General features: G+C 40.8%; 1 protein-coding gene across 6 annotated transcripts in view; it reads right to left on the bottom strand.

Annotated features, from left to right (window-relative positions):
* The window catches only part of cdc42bpab (CDC42 binding protein kinase alpha (DMPK-like) b), a 74,859-nt gene that overhangs the window by 22,024 nt on the left and 29,439 nt on the right, over positions 1-23,396 (bottom strand). For all 6 annotated transcript variants that reach the window (XM_062410712.1, XM_062410715.1, XM_062410713.1 and 3 more), the window contains exons 2-15: positions 22,568-22,659; positions 16,655-16,738; positions 15,000-15,095; positions 13,715-13,863; positions 4,674-4,767; positions 3,627-3,827; positions 3,400-3,538; positions 2,409-2,518; positions 2,186-2,265; positions 1,287-1,465; positions 975-1,097; positions 683-816; positions 412-533; positions 145-265 (exon numbers count right to left, since the gene is read on the bottom strand). In XM_062410712.1, coding sequence (XP_062266696.1) covers positions 145-265; positions 412-533; positions 683-816; positions 975-1,097; positions 1,287-1,465; positions 2,186-2,265; positions 2,409-2,518; positions 3,400-3,538; positions 3,627-3,827; positions 4,674-4,767; positions 13,715-13,863; positions 15,000-15,095; positions 16,655-16,738; positions 22,568-22,659 — 1,724 coding nt within the window. The remainder of the gene's footprint in view (positions 1-144; positions 266-411; positions 534-682; positions 817-974; positions 1,098-1,286; positions 1,466-2,185; positions 2,266-2,408; positions 2,519-3,399; positions 3,539-3,626; positions 3,828-4,673; positions 4,768-13,714; positions 13,864-14,999; positions 15,096-16,654; positions 16,739-22,567; positions 22,660-23,396) is intronic.

Below are 23,396 nucleotides of genomic sequence, written 5' to 3'. Positions count from 1 at the left end.
TACTGTATATTCAAGGGGATCTATGAAAATTCTAGAGGAGATGCAGATGTAACACAAAGACAGCAGCAGAAGTGGGAATTGTGCACCAACCAATGAATGGACACAGAACAGGGTGTGCTAGCAACCACAGGGCGACTACTCTACCTCCTTCTTGGCCCTCTCGGCCTTTCGCACCTCAAGGCGGAGAGCCTCCACCTTTTGACTGTGGCTCTCCATCTCCTCCTCCTTATCGCGCACCTGGCGAACCAGACGCTGCTTCGCCGACCTGGGTTCAGTCACAACAGAGAGCAAATGTTACGAGAAAATTGGAAAAAGCAAGTATGGGTATGATTTTCATATATCTATATCAATATGTACTATGATGTTCATTTACTGTGATTTTGAGACAATGGTAAATGGCAGAGGTTTTACCTGAGGTCTGTTAGTCTCTCATTGAGCTCTGAAAATTCCTGCATGGCCAGTTTTCTCTGACTGTGAGCTTCCTTCAGGTCCTTCGACTGACCCTTCATCTTCTCAGTGGCTTCCGTAAGGTCCTGACCACAACAGGGACCAAGTAGATAAGATTCCAACAGTGACATTCCTCAGGATCAAAGCTTCAAACTTATTATATAGTATTTATATGAATATGAACAAAACACTGGTTCTTATACAGTGATATACACAAAGGTTATATTGTTTCTACCTTGTGCATATCATCTCTCTCCTGTGTAATGCTCCTCATCTGTTTCTCAAGGGTTTTAATGTATTTAGATGAGTCCTCCAAGTCTCTGCGAGCCGACGACACATCCTCCAGCTGCTTCTCCAGTTGTCCCGAGTCTGACAAACAAATATAGGTGACATTTTGACTAAATTAAAATGGTTTGACCTGTTTATATTAAATCACAGACAGATATCCCATATGACCCTTCAGTGGTTTCCCTCTAAAAATCAAATTTGGGTGATGAGGTTGTGAAGGCAGAAAAATAATCCCATACCAGCAATCTGCTTCTTGAGGATGTCGATCTCGCTCTTCAGACTCCTGATCTCCACCTCCTTGTTGGCGCTCGGGGGACCTTCGCCTGTTGGATGCTGCAGTGCCTGCACCGTCTGAGTCGACTCTGTAACAGCCCAAGACAAATCAGCGTAATTTTTTCTTTGTAAACCAAATATTAAAAATAACCATATGAATGTGGGATTTGTTTTATGCATACCTTTAACATTTGTACAACATATGTCATCTCTCTCTCCCAGTTTAAAATTGCAGTGTGGATGTTTATATGTTTACTCTTAGTCTTTTTCAGCCTCACCTTGCAGTTTGCGGCACAGCTCTACTTTCTCTTGCTCCAGCCGACGGATTCTCCTCTCATAGGCCTCGGTGGCCAGGCTGTCTTCCAGACCGCGCTTGACATCCGTGTCCAACTGATCCTGACCTGCTCTACCCGGCTCCACTGCCAGTTGCCGCAGGCAGCCTCGGTCAGATAGAGTACTATAGGGTGAGACAGGAGTAAGAAAATGGTAATGGGTAAAAATAGCAGACAGGATTTATAATTAAGGAAGAAAAAACATATACAAGTGTTTGGTTAAGGGAGCACAAGAGCTAAGAAGGAAATGCCAGAGTAACAGCAGGGGAGGGGAAACAGGGAAAAGAAGAGGACGACAGAGTGATGAGTTGAAAGATGGGAGGATGTTGAGTCATGGAAGAAGGGGGTAAAGGGAGGGTGGAGAAGGAATGACAGGGACATAAAGGAAGATTGGAGATAGAAAGAGACACAGGGAGACAGAGTGGGGGAGAGGGAAAGACAGAAAGGAAGAGTGGGCAGGGCCATAATCACTGAGCCATGAAGAGATAGGAGATAAGTAACTTGGCACTTTCCCACGGGTACCACTTCAGTGTGTAGATCTAGAGTGAGTCATGAACATCACCTTATTAGGGAAGCCAATTTAACATCTTAAGATGTAGGGATGAGAATGCTATGAAGTGACTTGTCTGGGAAATATGTCGGTTTTACATGTCTGCAGATGACACATGGTATTGAAATAGCCACACTTTTTCAACCACTGATTCTTATTAATTTTGACTTTTTTGCATAATTTAACTTTAGCTAGAAACTACAATAACACCGGTGGAGAATAGTGTCTCAACACCCACTTATAATCAGAACCATTCTAAATGATCTATACATCTACTCCCCTTGGTAGCACTCACCATTTACTTGTGTAAGTGAAGCCCACAAAGGGCAGGTGGTGGCCAGAGAAGGCAGTGTGAGAGGGAGGGGGCATGGTCTCCTGAAAAATGATTAAAAAACATTAAAAAAAAATTAAACATCACTTCAGATTAATGTGACTATAAATATATATTTATACAACTGTAGGCAGACAGAATGGACAAACGATGTGAGTTTCTATCTGTCCTTAAACAACCTCCTTACCGAGTTCTTTAGACAGTCGTCATCCACGTCAAAATTGGAGGTATCGGTGGGACTGCTGACTTCTGGGATATATGGGGCCTCACATGTGCGGATGTTTTCCCAGTCGATGCCTGATTATAAGAGATTACAAATTACATTACACCTGTTGAGAGACATTCTGTGAAGTCAAAGTATTCACTTTGGAGATTTAATTTCATACCAATTCAATTAAGCTCTTCAACTTGTGTTTAAGAGGCATGCTAGCACTATGGTTCTTCAATATAAGCAGTAAAGAAAACTGCATGGGGCACAAAAATAGTCGTGTCTTCATAATAAGCGTAGCAAATGCAACTGCAAGAAAAGATACCAGTGAAAATAAAGACACATAAAATCTTCGAACAATATTAGAACTGATTTAACATAACCATTGAGTATTAAATAAATGTATGCATGTATGAGAAGTCCATACTCCCCCCTCCTCTTATTGTTGTCAAATGGAACATCCCACCTGCGATAATACCAGGTCACTCAATGTACAGGGGCTTAAAGCCGGCTGGAATATCAAACCACACCATAACACACAGCTGTTTGCAGGATGCAGAGTGATGAGGCAATGTATCATAATTCTCATTCTGATCTCATCCATCTTGTTTGTAAGAGACATTGAGTTGGTTAGGAACAGATTGTGGAGCGTTAGTCTGTACGGGTTAGCCTTTAGCCAAGTTTTTAGTTAGTAGACACGCTCGCTTTCCCCACTTCTTTTTCCTCTCCTTTCACCTAAACATAGGCTTTCCCAGCCTGACTGTCTTAAATCGTTGCTCTGACTTTGCAGGGAATCTGATCCCGACCACAGACATCGAGATAGGTTTATAGAAAAAGCCAATTTTCTCCCTGATTGTCTCATTTGCTGTTGTAGGTCATAAAGAGGCAGCAATATTAAAATAAGACATTTTAAAAGTCATTGTAGGGGCTTTAATTGGGGCTGTATTGACAAAGTGTTCTAAAAATGTACCAGTGAAGAAGGGGTGATGCTTGAAGTCCTCAATGCCATTCTGACCCAATCGATGCTCTCGACTGCAAATGAGCCTGCGAACCAGATCCTTTGCGTCCTCTGACACATCTGATATCTGCTGTGGGAACTGAAATCGCTCCTGCACGGATAAACAAATTGAAGATGAGACATTTCACTTAAAAAAAACATTGGTTCAATCGAGTGTAGTATTCTGCTCGAGCACTCACCTTGTGGTTCATGATCTTCCCGTAGGTTTCCACCAGGGACTCTGCATAGAAAGGGGTCTCGCCGTACAACATTTCATACATGCAGACGCCCAGGGACCACCAGTCGCACTCAGGACCGTACTTGCCTTTCCCGTCCTCCATGGCCTGGAGGATTTCTGGGGAGATGTAGTCTGGAGTCCCCACCGCCACGGAGGACTGGACCTAGTGGAGGGACAACACTTAAGTCAATGACTGATCCCAAGAATGTCACAAATGAAAAAAGATCTCACACACAAGCAAGCACAGACTAGACATTTAAAGTTCAGTCTCTATGCTTAAGTGATGATGAAGAGTTACAAGCTGAAGTCTTGGAAACATGCAACATAAATACCACCAGTCCAGCAAGAGCAAACAACCAAACAAATAGCATAATGACCTTTCACACCCCTAGTACAGGATGAATTCATTTTTTAATTGTTCTTTTTTGGGGGTTGGAGAAGGAAAATTTGACACAGAGTCATAAATAAATATCAATGCTGTAAATGTCTAGATTTCTAAATGCAATGAATGTCTTGAATTTTCAGTGGAAGAGAAAAAGAAGATGTCACAGTTGGATACATCATGCGTACATTATTAACCAATAACTTTCCCATTATTCAGGAAGTTGCTTTATGCAGATGATACACAAATGTGATTCACTGTTCTCGGCAGACAAAGCTTTAATCAAGACATTTCGCTCTATAACGCCAAACTAAGGAGAGCACAACAACCACTAAACTTATTTCTTTAAATGGTAACCTCATCACTGTATCAGAACTGGAGGAAGAAAACCAGGCACTTCTGTGATAGTCATCCTTTCAATTGATCTTTTATATAAACCCTGACAGGAAGGGTTTTTTTGGGGGGAAGAGTTGTCTGAATCATAAACTGCAGGCAAAGCCAAGCAGCTGAACCACACACACTCCTCATGAGAGACCCCTGGGGGTTGACGAGGAGGTCAGTAAAGCTCTGGTATGTTTGCTTTGGACCAGAGGAGGAGGCATCAGCAGCAGTGTGGTAAAAACGTACCGTCCCGTCCTCCATGAGTTTGAGGCAGGAGCCGAAGTCTGCCAGGCGGATGTGGCCATTCATATCCAGAAGAATGTTGTCTGGCTTAATGTCCCTGAAAGTCGACAGAAAGACAGTAGAGAAAGAAAGAAAGAAATTGAGTAAGGGATTCTTCAGAAAAGAACGTGGAAAATTAAGAAAACAAGACACTATTCCAAACATAACAACACTTTAAGGACATCCAAAACACACACGCACAAGCCTGATCTCATATTACTATGCAATTCACCATCAATTATCATCAAACTGATTTACATAGCCTGTGGAAGCTGATGAATAATAACCGAGATATATTTGTGATTCAATTAAATCACCAATTTATCAGTAGCAACTTTAAATTGACCAAAAGAAAGAATCAATGCTGGAAATAGCTAGAGAGCTGTGTTATGGGGATTAGCGATACAGAATGTGTGTGTGTGTGTTCATGTGTGGGACACAGATTCAAAGCACACCACACGCAAACATGCCCCCTCTTTGAGGAAATATGCAGTGCAAAAACAAACTCCCACTCCCCAAAAATGGGAAAAAAGAAAAACCCTGTCCTAAACCGACACACTCCCTTGTTCCCTTTTCCTACAATATTTGTGTTTGTGAACAGAGATGGCCCGGGTGGGCGGTGGGTGGAGGGGGGTTACTGACAACACATTCCTTTACAGATGTGGTAACAGTGGCCACAGTAGACTTTCTTGTGAACCTGAATCTGTTCTGCATTACTACTGCTGACGATATGTTTGTAATATTAGATACAGACCGTGGCTTGTTTCCAGTTACCAGAAGTTTGCCTATTACCAGCAACAACCCGCTGGAAAATCCCAGTATTCTGCCATTTCCACCACATAACCAGTTAACAAGGTTTTTTCAAAGCGGAAAAGGGACATTGGATTGGCTGGAAGATTTATTAACCATGCACAAACGGAGAAGGATTTTGTGGCCACGAGGGCTTCGACCAAAGAGTTATTTTCCTCATTAATTGTTGGTTTGGTTTGTTAAATATCACACAGATTCAAAATACTGAGCCGATTCCCCTAAGACCAGTGTGATGTCTGAATGAGCCCATGTGTGAATACAGCAGGAGATTATCCAGAGGACTCACTGTGAGCGATTGTGCAGGTTGATAACAACAAGCAAAATAACAGCAAAATAACAACAAAAACTCAAAAAGAAAACGCAGACAAAAAATGTCATCTGGGAAAGACAACGGGATAGAAGAGCTTTAGTTGATAAGGGCCAACAGTGGTGTTGATGCGGGCAAATAAACACTTAATATCCGCAGCAGAGTGAATATGTTATGTCTTGCCTCCTTCACCACTGCTCACCTGAACACTCTGGCGATGTTCATATTCTGGTGAACGTGTCTGAGCGGAGAATCTCTTGCTAAGTTTTTCATAAATGAAACTCGAGAACCTATTGTCCAGATATTTTTCTGGAGTTTGTGTCTAAAAACAGCTTCAATGTCTTGTTTGCCCAACTCACAGTTCAATACCGAAATATACCGAGTTAAATATCAGACAAAACGGAAAAGCAAGAAATCATCTGACTGAGAAATTATTTTTGCTTGAAAATAGTAATGATAAGCCAAATACAATAATCATTGTTATAATAATCATGATGGTTTAATGATTGTCATCTTCTGTAAAATAGGAAAATTCAATAAATACATAGTTAAAAAAATCGAATTAACTAATTGTTGAAGCTATAGGGAATATTCATTCACATATTCAACATTGTGAAACAGTTGCTTAATTCCTGTAGGATGCAGCTTTAATTTCTAAGTCTCTACAAACTATTAGGATAATGTAGAGGACATCCTCCAGCACTTCAAACAGGTGGTCGCCAACAGGTGGTTTATGTTTAGCTGCTGCTGCTATTGTCTTACATGGCAGTGTGCTTGTGTATATCCCAGGTCTGGCCCTATTGCCAGGTCTGGTCTAATCCAGCCTCTTCTGCAGTAATTCCAGTAGAAGTTAAGTCATTTCCCTTTGTTTCATCTGTGACCTTTTCCTGTTAGTCTTAATATTTATTGATCTGTGTTTATATTTAGTGAAAATCCACAATATTCATAATTGTAGAAACATACTAAATAACCCTGGTGATTGGTGACCTGACTATGACAGAGACATCACTGTATTCCACATCATGGCTAAATATAGTATTTGTCCTTGTCTGACCATTCCAGTGATTTCCCCTTAGGGCAGACCCTGTAAAGCCCTGTGTCTGTGCCCTCGTATCAACACATTGAACCACGATATGCCTCAATACACATGGTATAGAGGGCACATCAAAAAAAACACTTTGTAGTTGTGTTAAAACACACACAGACACACAAACACACAAACACATAGAGACGGACCAACGTAATGTAGCAACTCAGACACAAACTGGTTAAGGGGATGATGTGTAAATAATAAGTCAGCTAAACAGTTGCTGATGTAACAGGTTACAGAACTGAGCTGGTGCTATTTCTGTCCAGTGATATGAGCAAGCCTCTGCTTGAAATAATAAATCTGATGTCCAACACAAGAGCACACCCCCTCGCTCCCTAACTCATGCACAGACAAACCAACTAATACACATAATGTTCGGATACCAGGTTTGACAAAATATCACCACATTGCTGGAAATCACTTCTAATTCTTCTTAGATGCTTGAAAAACAGAATTTGCTATAGAGTGCAGCGCAACTGCTCTTCAGAAGCAGCAAAGAAAAAGTGGTCTCCAGGAAAAGAAACTTGTACTTTTATGTAGATGAAGCCAATATAGTTAAAAGATGTGGTATCGGATCAGTAAAGAGATTCGGGTACTCGCCGATGCCAAACTCTGCCCTTTCAGCAGTATCATAGGCATTTCCTAGGTCGCTTTGGGTGTCGGGAACATCTCTCGTTGACATTATGCAAGGTTTATAGAATAACACAAGGACATAAAAACAGAGACACGGCCTTCTAAGGTCAGCACATTAAAAATAAGTTCTCAAGTTGCACTCAATAAAATTCAGTGTCTCCTAACAGACAATAACCAAGGTAATATTGTTGCCTGGCAAAACAATCTACATTTTTTTCAAGTCTTTCTGCTAACGCTCAAGAAATTCCCACATTCCTCATTACATTTTTCTTAAATCCACTCTAAAATACTTAATAAAAAGACATGAGACTACTTTCCAGGCCTGAGACATTTAGAGTACTGACATAAGTTGGGTTTGTAGCTGCTTTTGATGTTTGTGTCTTCAGCAAGAGATTTGTTCAAAGACAGATGTGAAGCCCCTGTCATTTTGCCGAAGTGTTAATAGTCCTATCTCATGGGGCTTGAGCAAGGGTGGGCTGACAATCTCTGTGCTTCAGAGACACCACCAAATCACCAACCTATAAAACCATGGATTGAAGTTACAACTGCACATATGTGTCGCGTGCAGACACATAAAAGTCGGGCTCCAAAAAAACGTCAGTTTATTTCAACTGTATATAAATTGACACTCACTTTCACCCAATCTCTGTTTGCATCGTGGGTTACTTAGAAGTATTTTTAAAGAGCTTGACTGCTCACTGATGAGTTCCAGATTGGACATCACTTTCCAAACTGCATATAGCCTTCTAGATCAAAACCACATACTGTACCCAAGTGCATACATTCACGCAACCAATGTGGGGTTACATGGACTTGGCAGACACAAACACATAAACAACTGAGGGGACGTAGACTCAAGGTCAGAGCATAAAACTTAGAGATGAGGGGATTGAGATTCCTCACATACAATTTTAATGTCTCTAAAAGGACATTTCCCTTGGATCATACACTGCTCTGCTGGAACCTTCACCTAACAACTCAAAGCCTAGACATGAAGTCAGGCTTTAGCAATAGGACAAAAAATGTGTGGCTGTTGGCTTGTAACTTAAAATGTTATAAATAGCATCTCTGGAATCGTCTTCACCTTTTTAAAGGAGATGTTTGCCCTGTTTAACAACATTCGGCTTAAATGGCAAATCTGAAGAGTAATGGCCAGCACGAAAATTGGCCAATATGAGCTTTTTACAGACACGGTTATTGGTGTTTATGTTTGTAGATATGCACCGGTATGAAAACTTTGATTTTACAGATGTATCTGCATTTATGTTGATATTTTACATTTAAAAAAAAAGTATCTACCTTATTCACATTCTATAAATTTGGTTGTATTTGTGTTTTCTTTTATTTTTTAAGTTTAAATGTAAACTATCGAGCCTAAATAACATTTATCTGTCATAATGATATATTGGTAATCACTGCCATTTGTTTGTTATTACAAATATAAGCAGATACATCGGTATATGTAGATTTTTAATCGCTTATATCGGCATCAACTCCCAAACAATTTAACATGTTGCCTTAGCTAGTGGCCTAAAATTGTTTTTCGAATCATTTCACGGAGACCACGCTCTAAACAAGTAATAAGGCATGTGCTTGAAAAAATCAAAAACCATCTAATAAGATGCGGGTTTTTTTTAATAATATGTTCAATTTTCACAGAAATAATTTCAGTTGTTGAGCTGTGTATATATTTTCAAATTTCTGAAATACATATGTATGTACTTCACAGAGTGATGAGTGATCATGAGAGGGTCGATCGATTACCCTGGCAGCCACACGACCTGTGCACAAAGACTCTGAATCACCTTGACAGAATGTGTTGACCTCACAAATCATGAGTGACGACCGTAACACTTTAGAGGCAGCACGTGTACCTGTATGTGTATGTGTGTGTGCATGTTCACATACAGGTCCCTTGGTTGCTTGAAGGCCTTAATCTGCTCTGAAGACGTCTGGTCTGCCAAAGAGCAGACAATGCAAGTTGACCCTTGCCGTGACATATGTGAGTTGCAGACGAACAGCATGATGGAGAGTAAGGGAGTGGGCGGCTGCTACTGGTTAGTCCTTTAATACTAAGCCCTTGCATGCCTAGTCCCCTCTTTTCTCCATCAACAGCACACTCTACCCCCTTTCTCTGTTACTAACATCCTCTCTCTCAGATCCCAAATGTCAAAATGACCAGCCACATAAAAGCTGCCAGCTAACACCACAGGAAACTAAGGGTTAGACATTTAGCCTCCACACAGAGAAAGGTCGCAATGCTACGCTAATGCTAGGCTAGTTAGTGTAGCTGGCTCCTGTGGTCTTAAGGAGCAACACAGAGACTAGAATAGAGGGAGGTAATCTCTTTTAAGACCACAGCATCCATCTGTGAGGGCCATCTGGACACAAACTACCAATACACAAACACACACTCAAACACATTAGCCTGCAGCGACACTGGAAAATGCACAGACAAGGCATGTCCCCATGCTTCTAGCAGTGTATGGTTGAAATAACTGCTGCCTGTGCAACTTCTGGCATCAGTTAATATGGTCACACACACACACACACACACACACACACACACACACACACACACACACACACACACACACACACACACACACACACACACACACACACACACACACACACACACACACACACACACACACACACACACACACACACACACACACACACACACACACACACACACACACACACACACACACACACACACACACACCTCTAAAAGTGTCCTTAAACTGAAGGATACCACTAACATCCAAGAAGTCACACATGTGAATGAAGCTCTGTGATAAATAATGGTTTGAGCGTTTGTATATCGCTGTATGTGTGTAAAAGAGTCTCGTTGTAGCTTAGATCACTGGGCTGTGAAGAGACACATGGTCCAGATCAATAAAACACACAATGGCTGCAGTCAATAGGAAAACACACATCACTGCACACATATACACACACACACTACTCTACAGTAGATAGACCCCACTCAGTTGCTAACTGCCACACCCTCACCTAACATCATATTGTATTTGTACATTTGTGTTCTTATCCGTCTTCCTCTCTTTATGATCACAACAAATCACCTCCATTTGCTATCCACACGCTTCTGTCCCAACCCCCCCTCTCCACTCACTATCAGACTACCCCAATCTCAAAAAGTGTCTCTGAGACACACAGACACACACACTCACACAGCAGACAGATGCGGTGCTAGGCAGCACAAAGCCATGCTGAGTTGGCCTATTGAAACGTTTGTCAGGCCCCCCTGGGAGGCCACGCAGATCACTGACCACTGAATAAATGAACACACTCAACCATACACACACACACACACAGTCTCCCCTGTGCGTCTGACTCCAGCACACTTAGCCTCTCAAGGGACTCAGCTGAAGGGGACAGAAGGTTGACCTCAACGCTCTTTGGTCATCATTTCATTCATCTGGGCTCTTCTCAACTTCATCAGCTTCAACAGAGATGCAGATACTGTTTCTAAATTGAGCCGACAATGTGCCAAGGTCAGCTTCTCCACAAAAAAAAGGAAAAGCACACAACAGGTGCAGTACAATGCTATAATTATTGATGAAAATGATGGATATCATGGTAGTTGTCATGGTAAAATGAGGAAATTGTATTGTGACGTTTATGCTGATGTAGTTATAAATATCTATAAATATGCATGTATAAGGCCATGTTAGAAATCGATCAGTTTTCCACATTTCCAGTACAACTTTTACTCCATACACACACATACAACATAAACATTGAAATAAACAACAATATGTAAAATAATAAAATAGAATGGTTATCTATTTTATTTGTACTTTTTAAGGAGATGATACTTCTTGTTGGCAGCTTTCAATGTTGCTAAGGTAGTGAGTTTCTTCACGTCTGCTCATGCCGAGTCTGTTAGAGTTAGTCGGCACCAATAGTTAGTAACTAGCTAAGTTAAACCACAGGAGTTTCCCATGGCTATTCTAACGTGCTTTGCTGCCATAAAGAAATACCGTTTTAATTACTAAATAAAAGTCCCCAGTCTTATCTAGACAACAAACACACCAGGGACACATGATGTGTCAAACTGCCAGGAATTAAGGCATCACAGAGGAATGATGAAAAGTTGAAAAAGACAAAGTCGGAAAAATACAAACAAAATGTAATTCTGAGGCTCCAATAATTGAGGGCATGAGTATGATGATGAATAAAAGAAGCAAAACCAGGAAAACATACACAAACTCTGTGAGACGGTTGGCTACCAAAACCCAAACTGTTCTTCCTAATGAATGAATATCTGTACCAAATTGGATTTTTAATGCAATTTACCTTACAACTATTTTTTGAGACGTGATGTATAAATAATTATTTTTATTATTATTTTTAATCTGCCTATTCAAAATGTGTCTTCTGAAAAAAGTAATCTTGCAAAAATGTTGTTGGAAAAGCATGGCTGGTCTTATAAACACCTTTGTCTTGTATTTTGGTCAATGCTGCTTTTCATGGACAGCAATCAAATTTCACGTTTTGCCATCTCGATAAGCACCTGACATTTATTCACATGAAAGTGGGACCATAAATATTTTTCCTAGGAAAAACTTGCAAACGGTGGCCACCGAAGAATGTCCCAGGACAAAAATCTGGCAACTATTGTCCTGCAGTACAGCCACAACCTAACCATTTACATTCAGTAATGGGGGCCTAATTATTTGTATTTGAAAGTGAACCATCAGAGTGGGCTGGTCGGATGGGATGGATGTTTTTTGTGTTTAATGGACATTAAAGACTTTAAATTATAGGGTTAACACATTGTGCTTTGACTCAGTCATACGGATTAGGAAACACACATCATCACTAAGATAAACACACACCCTCAATCACGTACACCCAAACACACACTCTCACATACACACACTCTCAACAGACAGTACGAGTCAGCAGGACACACCCTCCTCAGGGGACCTGGTCGTCTCCGCCCTCTACAAAGCCAGCGCACAAATCTCCCACAAGTAAGTGAGAGCAAAGGAGGAGTTGGGGGGTTGGTACTTTGGGGGGAGGTAGAAGCACCACACCCCCACCCACGCACCATACCCCATCATTACTGTCCCAAAGCATCCACAAGGGGACTTAAAGAGAAACAGTGCCGTCCCCTCCTCCCTGTCCTTTTTTCCTTCCATCCACTTCTCCGTCTCGGCTGCCAACCCCCACCCACGGCCTCCAGATAACACCATGCAATTAGTGGCTCCCCACTCTCTTCTCATTCATTCCCTTTCTTTACTTATACATTTATACATACATCTTTCCTTCACTGTCGTCCTCTCTTTCTGTCTCACTTTCCAGAGACCAGACACACCCGTCGATGTTATCCCACCAATCTACTCCCTTCTGTCCTTTATCTTTCTCTGACCCTCCCTTACTTTCTGCCCACCTGTCATCTATCATCATTTGGCCATACTTCCACTGCTTCTCGTGCAAAGTTTCTGTGATAAGCCCCTGCTGAAAGCAAGACTGTATTTATGTCAGCAGGCCGATATGTCCTCTTCCTGTCTGGTACAGCCTTGTTTCCTGCTCCCAAGAGCATTTTCTATTGGCTGAAAAATGATTTAAGCTTCAACGTCAGAGAAGAAAAAAGGTTTGAGAGTTGTGGCCTTTTGGTTATTTGGTTGTTTGTTTTTAAATTCAGAGGAATAAGAAAAAATTCACTGGCGTGTCTGTAACTGGAAACAAGGTCATGTAGGTGAAATGAGCAATAACGGCAGACATGACAGCTACACAAAAACATTACACAAGAATACAACTGTTATTTTCTAAAACACTGAAAACCTGCTTCACTAACATACATTCCCAAACCTCTAATGTCAAGTTTCAAGAGTGAAATAATAACACACACAGGAACACAAACTAATAGACACTGTAATTAGTCAGTGGTACCTTCTACCTTCAGTGATGAATGAGCACAGACCTGTGCACACACACACACCCCTCACTGTTTTCATTAAACTGCAGTGGCTCCCCACAGCTGGGGACTTGCCCACAGAGCAGTAATAATGTAAAAACACGTATCTGTCAACAAGACTTATTTCTGATTTCTGTTTATGTCAGAAAATAATTTCTCTGACACGTTTGTAGCCTCAAATATGCACCCAAACCCTGCCGGCTTCTCACCTGTGGACGTAGTGAAGCTGGTGAACTGAGTCAATGGCGAGCACCATCTCCGCCAGGTAGAACTTGGCCATCTCCTCTGGCAGTCGGTCCTCGAACTTACTGAGCAGAGTCAACAGGTCACCACCCACATAGTAGTCCATGACCAGATACTAGAGAGACAAAGAGACAGACTAACAGTCAGGACATGCAAGACAGAACCACTGTAGCAGCACAGTAATGTCACGTAATCAGAAAATATCTATATATATATAAGAGGTGAGTGATAATGGAAGTAGATGAAAGCAGAGTTTAAGGAACAAAAACATTATAAAAATGGAGGATTCAGACCAAGACAATGTTTCTGCTAACCTGCTTATCGAGGCTCAGTGAAAGCCAAATGTTTGAGCAATTAACTATTGTTTTTATTTTGTCTATCTGCTACAGAGGTAGAGAAATGTAAGTTTTTTAAAGGTTTGCAATTCTGTCAGTTCTTCAGAAAACCAGTTTTGTGTGGTGGTTTCAAACACTGCTAGGGTTTTAGAAAGCTTTTTTTTTTTTTTTCAGCGACTTAGGTCTTAATTGATTCATGTAGGAAACCAAACACACACAAAATGGTCTAAATATGGCACTCTTGTTTCCCCCTCCCTCTGCCATCGCTCCATTCCCTTTTTTCTCACAGTATCATTATGACAGAGGGGCACAGAGGCAGCGAGTGACTAAAGGGCTCTCTACTTTTGAGGGTTTTCCTAAAAATAGACAACTGGTGGGGCACTGGAGTATATTTTTAAAAGCCTTGGGGAGTGTCCATGGTAAAGCATTTGTTGTGAGAATGTGGGATATGGAATGACAAGCAGCCCTGGCATTTGGGCTCGGGGTCAAAGAGAGAGGGCACATAGTCTACTTAGAGGGAGAGGACTAATCTTGACTCCAAGTCAGTGGAAGTCAAGAAGAGTTTGGCTCACAACCAGTCACCTCGCTGCAAAGGCTTTTTTGTAAGTGATTTTAGGCCGCGTAGACTTCTGTTGCATAGTTTCCTACAATGCTAAGTCACGCTGCGTTTTGTGGTCAGAGTTGAATGTGCTAGTCAGCGTCGGGTAGGGCACTAGGCATTATGGAGAGGAAGTTCAGTGTTCTAAAAAAGATGAAAGATACGAGTGGAGCTACTCCGAAATAAACTATAGGGGTTTCTTTAGAAAGTACTATAATTTGTATGCAAGTAATAGTAATACTCCAAAGTAATCTGACACATCTGAACCTTAAGTTCACATTAAAACGATCATAACGTGAGAAAGAGAACGCATTTTACCAAATTATTGTCATCCTGGAAGGCATAGTGCAGGGTGGTGATCCACTGGCAGTCTCCGTTTACCAACACATCACGCTCCTCCCGGAAACACGCCGTCTGAAGGAAGATTAAGAAAAAATTACACATTAACACATTTACTGGCATCATGAGAGAATGGCAGCTAAAACATTTAAACTTCTGTTAGACATATTATTTGATGTTTTGATGTTTACTAGGCAATATTTTTATCATTTAAATCAGCTTTAATTTTGTTATTTTAGTAACCTACAGTATATTATTTAACTACAACAAACAAATGAAAACAGGATTATTTTCCATCAATGTCGCACAATCCTGGAGCCCACGCTCTGTGTTGCGTGTACAAGAGCAATATACTATGTCACACATCTGCCCCCGTCCATTAGGAGGTCAGAGGTCGGGAACTTTTACAGAACTGCATACTTGGAATTCACAAGGATTCTGTGTCTTAGCTCAAGGACAGTTCAACATGGATGTCTTCAAACCTTTTAGCTTGTTGCTCTTTGACAGGACGGTTTTGGTCTTGTAAGATGTCTAAGTGTGTCAGCATTCTGCAACAACCTTTCAAAACTCTTAACTACAGAAACCTGTTTTTTTGTCATGCATCAAGTAAATTGGTTTCTTAAAAGGCTAACTAAAGTGAATTGACACAATGAGACATGTGGAAAAAACTAGACTGGAATGCACCTATAAAAAGGAAGGTTCATTACTTGCACTGGTGGATCCTTATGTTCACTATATAATAAAAAAATCGGAGTTTTTTTAAATAAGTCGATCTCCAGAGCTGAGAAGGAGGTTGTTTTGTAAAAATCAATCACATGTACAAACAGACAAAAAAACATGTGATGTCTCAGAAGGCACCCTGACCTCTCACTGCTCCATCAGTCCAAATGTGCTGACCACAAAAAAAAAAGATAATGGAAGAAGAGAAAACTCCTCAGGCAAAGATATTTGAACCCCCTAGTTCAAAAAGCACAGAACTAGATAGAGACATCTGATTACAGATCAGCTGATCAGGGTCAAGTCAGGTTTTCAGAGTAAATCAAATTTTTGATTATTTTCCTATGAATGAATATTCACTTGAGAACAATAATAAACATCCCATGCAAAATGAAACCTGATCTTATACCCGCAGTGAAAGAATGCCAATATGTCAAATATCCCCAATGGTTTTGATGTGTAAGCATATAACAGTCTACAAGCGTAGTTACATGCTGTTTGTATGCACCGTCTACAGTACATTTACAGCATGACTCTACAGCTGTTCCCTTTTCCAGGCGTTTGCACACGCACAGCAGGGACCCGTTTTGGCCCGTGACGTGTGAGGCATGAAGATTGAAGACCCGGGGGACCAACAGGAATGTCAGACTGTCAGGAAGAGGTCGATGTGAAAAACATGCATCAACAGCTTGTGTAGCTCAGGCACTGACATGTTCTGCAAACATCTATTAACCAGGGCCTGATTTGAAGGTTGATAGTCCGGGGTTGTAGTTTTGTTTGACAGTTTTTTTAATAAATCAGTCCATATGACTATTTACTTTAAATATCTCTCCTATATTGCTGCACTGGCCCGATATCTGTGACCAGAAGCAGGCCCACAACAGAGGTTTGGAAAAACTTCATTGGGTGACACTCACCTCAGCTCGCTTCAGCATCTCCCACTTGTTGAGAATCTTCATAGCGAATACCTTGTCAGTGTTTTTCACTTTTACGACTGCAACCTGCACCAAGGACAAAAAGGTTGAAGTGTTAACAAAAAACCACAGGATTAATCATTTGTGTGACAGCAAAGACAGTAAAAGAATGTGAAGCATGTTAAAAACAGACAAATAAGTAAATTACAAACAGGTTTAAGTTAAAATGCCAAGAACTGAAATGTGATCATTCATGAATGATCACAATTTAATACTTACATGAACAATAATCACGCAGTTCAAGCAACAGTTAAGATTATAATTAAGACAATATTTCAATATAAAAGCATTTGTCCCTCTTTGAAAAAGTCTTAATGTAGAATAATCGATAACAGAACAAGTGGAAGATATCTCTGCTCTTAACAATCATTATATCATCTATTTATCTATAGGTGATCTTAATGATGGTGTGAATACATCCTATCTGATAAGATGAAACAGAAGTAGACCAAAATGGAAGGAATCTAAAATGAAGTCAACATTTATCTGCATATAAGAAGAGAGTAATTTGTATGTAAGGAAAGGAAAATGAGAAGCAAATAAAAAAGAGGGAAAATTATTGGTTTGGTTGTTATAAGGAAAGTATGAAAAGGAGTGAGGAAAAAAGAATATAGAGGAATGATTTATTTGTACACTGGAAAATGAAGCACTGCACATTCAAACGCCTTCACCACAATCACATAGGCACTGAATCTGCCATTTAAACCAAAATATGAGTGAGCAACACAATGAACTTGACAAATTATGTTGATAGTAAAGATTTAACTACGTTTGTTACCCTGTCCTTTTTAATGTTTCACATTTCTCACTTGTTAGTCTATTTAGACACTTTCACACTCTGCCATTGTGTTTCTCAAACCCGCTTGTACAATATTAACAACAACTGCCAACTCTCCCGTCCCTGATAATTGTTGACCATTACAATGATAGACTTTCTCAGCTCTGGCTTCACATTTTTGCCAAAAAAGGAGCTGAACACTCTGCTGTGACAAACCGGATCGAGCTGCCAGCCAGCGACCATGTTCATGCAAATGTATGTCTAGGTTTATCTTCTTTAGCCTCTTTAATAGTTTGTAATCTTCAATCTTTGTTGGAATCCTATTTATTATGCTCCTTTAAAAGGTTAATTACACATAGAAAAATATGCATAAACAAGATAGAGAAATTGCACCCAAGTAAACAGACAGACAGGAATTTCTAAGTGAAGTCACACACGCACACACAGATGGGTAGTGAAACAAACACAGGCACCCTATGCAGCAGAGGGGTCTGTAGTCTATTAAATGAGCTGGGGAATGCTGCTAATGCAATACAATGATAACATTCCTGCAGTGTTTGGATTTCCCTTAGTGATCCCTCACCAGAGGAGAGGGGGAATGGATGAGGAAGAGAGGAGGACATGGGGGGAGCGCACTGTTCTTGGCAAAGCCTGGCTGTTTTTGTCCTTGTGTCTCCTTTCTTCTCTGTCTCTACTGTTCCTTCCTTAATCTTGTCCTCCCTCTTGGATATGGTGTCAAATATAGGGCCCATGCAAGACCAAGTAGAGTTTAATTCATAATTCCTGTCTATACTCATAAAATTATGTATTATAAGTGTGTTTTTTACCTTGTGCTGACACTGAGCTTGATTTGTTAGCATAGAGAATCGACTTTGCCTTTGAAATTTGTTTTATTCACAGGCATGTAACAAACCATGACAGTTCATCTAATCATTAGCTTTCCGTATTGCTCTCCCACATTTCCTCCCTCCCCCCACTGACATGCGCTCACTTTGCACTTGGACACCAGGTCATAGGTTTCCGGGACCCGTGCAGTGCTTGGGGCTGCTTTTGCTTAAGGAGTGCGTGTTTTAGTTAATAGGATGTACTGTTTTGTTTTTGTTTTTTTGCAAATGCGAATGGGTATCAAGAATGGTGGACATTTCCTAGTATCGGTATCAACCACAAAATTGTAGGTATCGTAACATCCCTAATGCTGACTTTAGGGAGTAAAAATATTCTGATAACATAATATCAGCAGATATTCTTTATTGCACATATACTGTAGATGGGATAGTTGATGATCCATTTGCAATGGAGAGGATACATTTCGTTTTTCAAGTGAAATGCTTTAATATGGACACATATCCAACATCATATTCACAAAAACTGATGCAGGCCATTATCAGCTTAGCTGGTTATTCCACAGGACATTTGCTGTCAGAGTGGAAGAGAGAGAAGGAAACACACAAGGTCTGTGCTAAAAATGGCTTCAAACCTGAAAAACCCAACAGTCAAGGCTGTATTTTCAAGAAGGTGGCAAGTGACTAGTGACCTAACGTGACAAGCTGTACAGTGAATTAGCAACTGAGTCCTAATGGAAGCTTTTTCACAGGCAATCGGCCAGTACACACTGGACCATTCATCAGATGAGCTCTGCAACGTCATGCACCCGTGCCATTCCTCCGCCTGCTGCTGACAATGGGAGGATGAAATCAAAACATCCTGCACTCAGCCTCTCTCGCCTCCCTATCTGACTCAAGTATTTTTATTTTAACTTTGTTTTCCTGCGTCTGTGTCTGCCCATCTGGGTCTGTCTGGTTTTGTCTTTTTTTAATCTCTGACTCATTGTTCCAACGTCTCAGCCTCTCGTTTCTTAAAAATGTACAAAATTGAAAATATAAAAGCAAATACCAAAGCTCACCCTCTGCATTTGCTAGATCCAACCTCAGACCAGATGAACTATTATTACGCTCATCAGAGTGGAATTTTAGAATGACTACTTGACTTAACAGTGTTACCTGCTCCCTGACAATAACAGTGTTCGCACTTATCAGGTGCCTTAAAGTAGCAGCGCTTGACAAAAACCTGCAGAGCGCTATGTCGTCTCACAGCTGGTGAGTACAATGCTTGGGGCAATACTCTGTGTTATTTCAATGCTCCGTCTTCTACATTTGTCTTCACTAAATATACTTTTGGACTTAATAGAATGTAAACTTGTCCCTTTCTGGACTATTAATTATAGTGACAAGTCATCTTACTGTTTCAGCAAGACATTCCTCTGATCGGAATAATATAATGAGCAAAGTGATGAAAGGTGGAAATAAAGGAGATAAACTAATCATGCAGTCAAAACTGGTGTGCCGCATCCTTCTGCACAATTTCATCTTCATTTACCATTGAACCAAATTGATATCTAACTAGTTCTTTATCTTTCTGCTGCATTTTACTGTTTAATGCACTAACACGGTAACAAATTCCAACACAATGTACCAAGTATGTGTCCATGGGTATGGAAGTAAATCTGTGTCATCGGGATTTGAAACAAAAAAGACATTGAATTTGTAGCACTGAATATTTATGCATGGAAATTATGTATTTGAATGTTTTTCAACGTTTAAAATTCAACCGCAAAAAATTCAACCTCAAAAAATTCAAGCTCAAAAAATTCAACCGCAAAAAATTCAACCTCAAAAAATTCAACTGCAACATCCGGGGATCCAAGGAGGAGTAATCGATTCCAGATTCAAGATCGGGAGCGTGCGTCAAGCAACGAGAGCGAGCGGGAGTGACCGACACCAATGCAGGTTTGACTTGTCAGCTAGCACAGTGACTAGCCATGTCCAACAATGGTGCTTCGGTGAGTGTTTAAACTCTTCTATATGCCATCGGTGTAGTTTGTTTCTGTAAGATGTAGTAATAGACAGCTGACATGTGTACATTCACGGACTTTATTGGACATAAACTAAGTGGAACTTAAACGAGATGATGTTCGGATTTTTTTTTTCTGAACGGGCCAGTGACTGGCAAGGGTAACGCCAGGATTTCAAATTTGGATGGGCCACTATTTAATAGGAAAAATAATAATAATACGTATTTCTGATTTGATTTGGCTTTTCGTGCATTTGGTTTAACACATGTAGTAACAGGAGAGAGAGACAGTGGAGCGAGAGAGAGAGAGAGAGAGCTGGGTGAGCGACATTCACTTTTAACGGGAGAGAGAGCGGCGCACCGCCCTGTTAAAGCTCGTCTACAGCAGATAAACACAAGCAAGTCAGGCAGGGATCATATAATAAGTATTATTTTTCCTATTAAATAGTGGCCCATCCAAAATTGAAATCCTGGCGTTACCCATGCCAGTCACTGGCCCGTTCGAAAAAAAAAAATCCGAACGTCATCTCGTTTAAGTTCCACTTAGTTTATGTCCAATAAAGTCCGTGAATGTACACATGTCAGCTGTTTATTACTACATCTTACAGAAACAAACTACACCGATGGCATATAGAAGAGTTTAAACACTCACCGAAGCACCATTGTTGGACATGGCTAGTCACTGTGCTAGCTGACAAGTCAAAGCTGCATTGGTGTCGGTCACTCCCGCTCGCTCTCGTTGCTTGACGCACGCTCCCGATCTTGAATCTGGAATCGATTGCTCCTCCCTGGATCCCCGGATATTGCAGTTGAATTTTTTGCGGTTGAATTTTTTGAGCTTGAATTTTTTGAGCTTGAATTTTTTGCGGTTGAATTTTAAACGTTGAAAAACAGTCAAATACAAAATTTCCATGCATAAATATTCAGTGCTAGAAATTCAATGTCTTTTTTGTTTCAAATCCGGATGACACAGATTTACTTCCATACATGGGGTGATTAAAAGGTGGAGACATGGGACAATCGTGATGTTTCTCAGCCTGACTTCATTTTGCTGTCTTGTTAAACTCATACAAGCACAGCTGGCCGAGAGAAAGGGCGCTGGAATGTTACCACAAGGTAGCACCATTAAAGGGTCACACCACATTGCTGAGAACAAGCCTATAACGCACAGACAGACACATGACTCTCTCTCTCACACACACACACACACACACACGCGCGCACACACACACACAAACACACACTCATACCAGCAGTCCTCGCAGTGGCTCAAGTGTGCACACTAGCGTGCTGTCGTTGTGTTGCTACATGCTGGCAGGTGTGTCCAATCTATCTACAACCACAAATCTATCACTTTCCTGACTTCTTTCTGTCTACCTGCACCTATCACAGCATTTTCAAAGGAATTTGCTAACTTGTTTGTGCAGATGCTGGATAACAATTTCCCAGATAAAATGATTTGAAGTGCGTATCATGGCTCAAGAATAACCCCTGAATGTTGACACCTTGACAATCTTTCGAGGAGGCACCGTCAAAGAGATTCTGTGCGATGATAAAAGGTTCAGGACGCTGACATTATGCAAGACTCTTGGCCGAGGGACTACAATACCTGTCGCTCTGACATTCCCCAGCTTTGACATCATCACCTGAAACTCAGTGACAAATGTATTTCACCCTCCCTACAGGCACATATTCAAGATACACAGAACAAACAGAGACACATGTTAACCCACATGAGCTGGTTTCGCTGACACCAACTCATATCCACTCCATGGGTTACATATGAGAGGAGATTTCAAAAGTTTTGTTCAAGTTGCAAGTAGAGTCATGCTCGTGTGGCAGACCAATACTACGCACCGCTACCTGGAATGCAGCAGAAAGCAATCCTCTATTAAATGCAGCAACAGTCTTGCCTGTTATAACTCAGGTTTGAAGGTGTGAGGCTACAAGAATAATAGCCTTTTACTGACATGCACCTTCTGAGGATCTACTGAAAAAGCTTTGCCTCAAGGAAGAAGTTCCAGTAATTGAGATATCTCCTGCCAATATGGACAAGTAGACCAAACATATGCACTGCTGATGGTGCACCCATAAGAAAATGCCCCAAGCTAACTACAATTCTTATCCAAAGAGAGAGAACGGGGAAGAAACCATCTAGCAGATTCTCAATTAGTACGGTGATGGATTATTCTTGGTTAGATTGAGTGTGAAATAAAAGGGTGTATTACCTCTCCGAAGGCTCCTCGTCCAATCACCTTAAGGATTTCAAAGTCTTCTTTGTGGAGGCGCATCTGCTTCACTTTGGATGTGAAGGGTTTGGCTGTGGAGAGGAAGAGAGCGGAATAAGTCACATATACTTAAAGCAGGATTTAAAGCAAATAGCACGGTTTTTACAACTAAACATTTAGGGCCTAAATCTATAATCATATGATTTTCTTATGAAACATTGGAAAGAGGTGGATAGTAAACCGAATCTAGTGAATGAAATGATCCACAGAATATAATCTGGATAACACAGAAAAACAGCGAGTACACCTAGGCAAGATTATGAATGGTTCCTTCGAAAATCACAACTAACAGAGTAACCCAAAGCATTTTACAATAACCTCAATGTAACAGTGTCTCCACTAATGTCAGAAGAAACACAACATTTTTATTTATAATATTAGGGTCATTAGGCTTCCAAAAAAGATGCATTACACAACAAAGGCAACATAATCAATTATGGTAAAACAGAGTATCAGAGTGACAAGTATAAATCATAAGCTTGTCAATATTTTGATGACGAGCTTAGATGAATACAGTGGGGGATCCCCTGCTGTGTTCACACATCGGATTCTGCTGACTTTCTGCAGTCTTAATACTAAGAGGCCATGCAGAGAAAGTCTGCAGGAAAAACACAGAGGCTTTCACTCGGACATTTGCATCGACACATGCACATCCTCTGGAGTAAATACAGAGGATCAGAGGAGTGAATTGTGAAGATGGAAGTAGATAAGTGCTAGTGTTTAAACTGCAATGTGCAAAGACAGAACCCCAATTTAAACAAGGAAAGGC

Source organism: Platichthys flesus, chromosome 18, assembly GCF_949316205.1.
Source record: "Platichthys flesus chromosome 18, fPlaFle2.1, whole genome shotgun sequence".
NCBI lineage: Eukaryota > Metazoa > Chordata > Actinopteri > Pleuronectiformes > Pleuronectidae > Platichthys > Platichthys flesus.
This window is presented reverse-complemented; position numbering and strand designations above follow the sequence as displayed.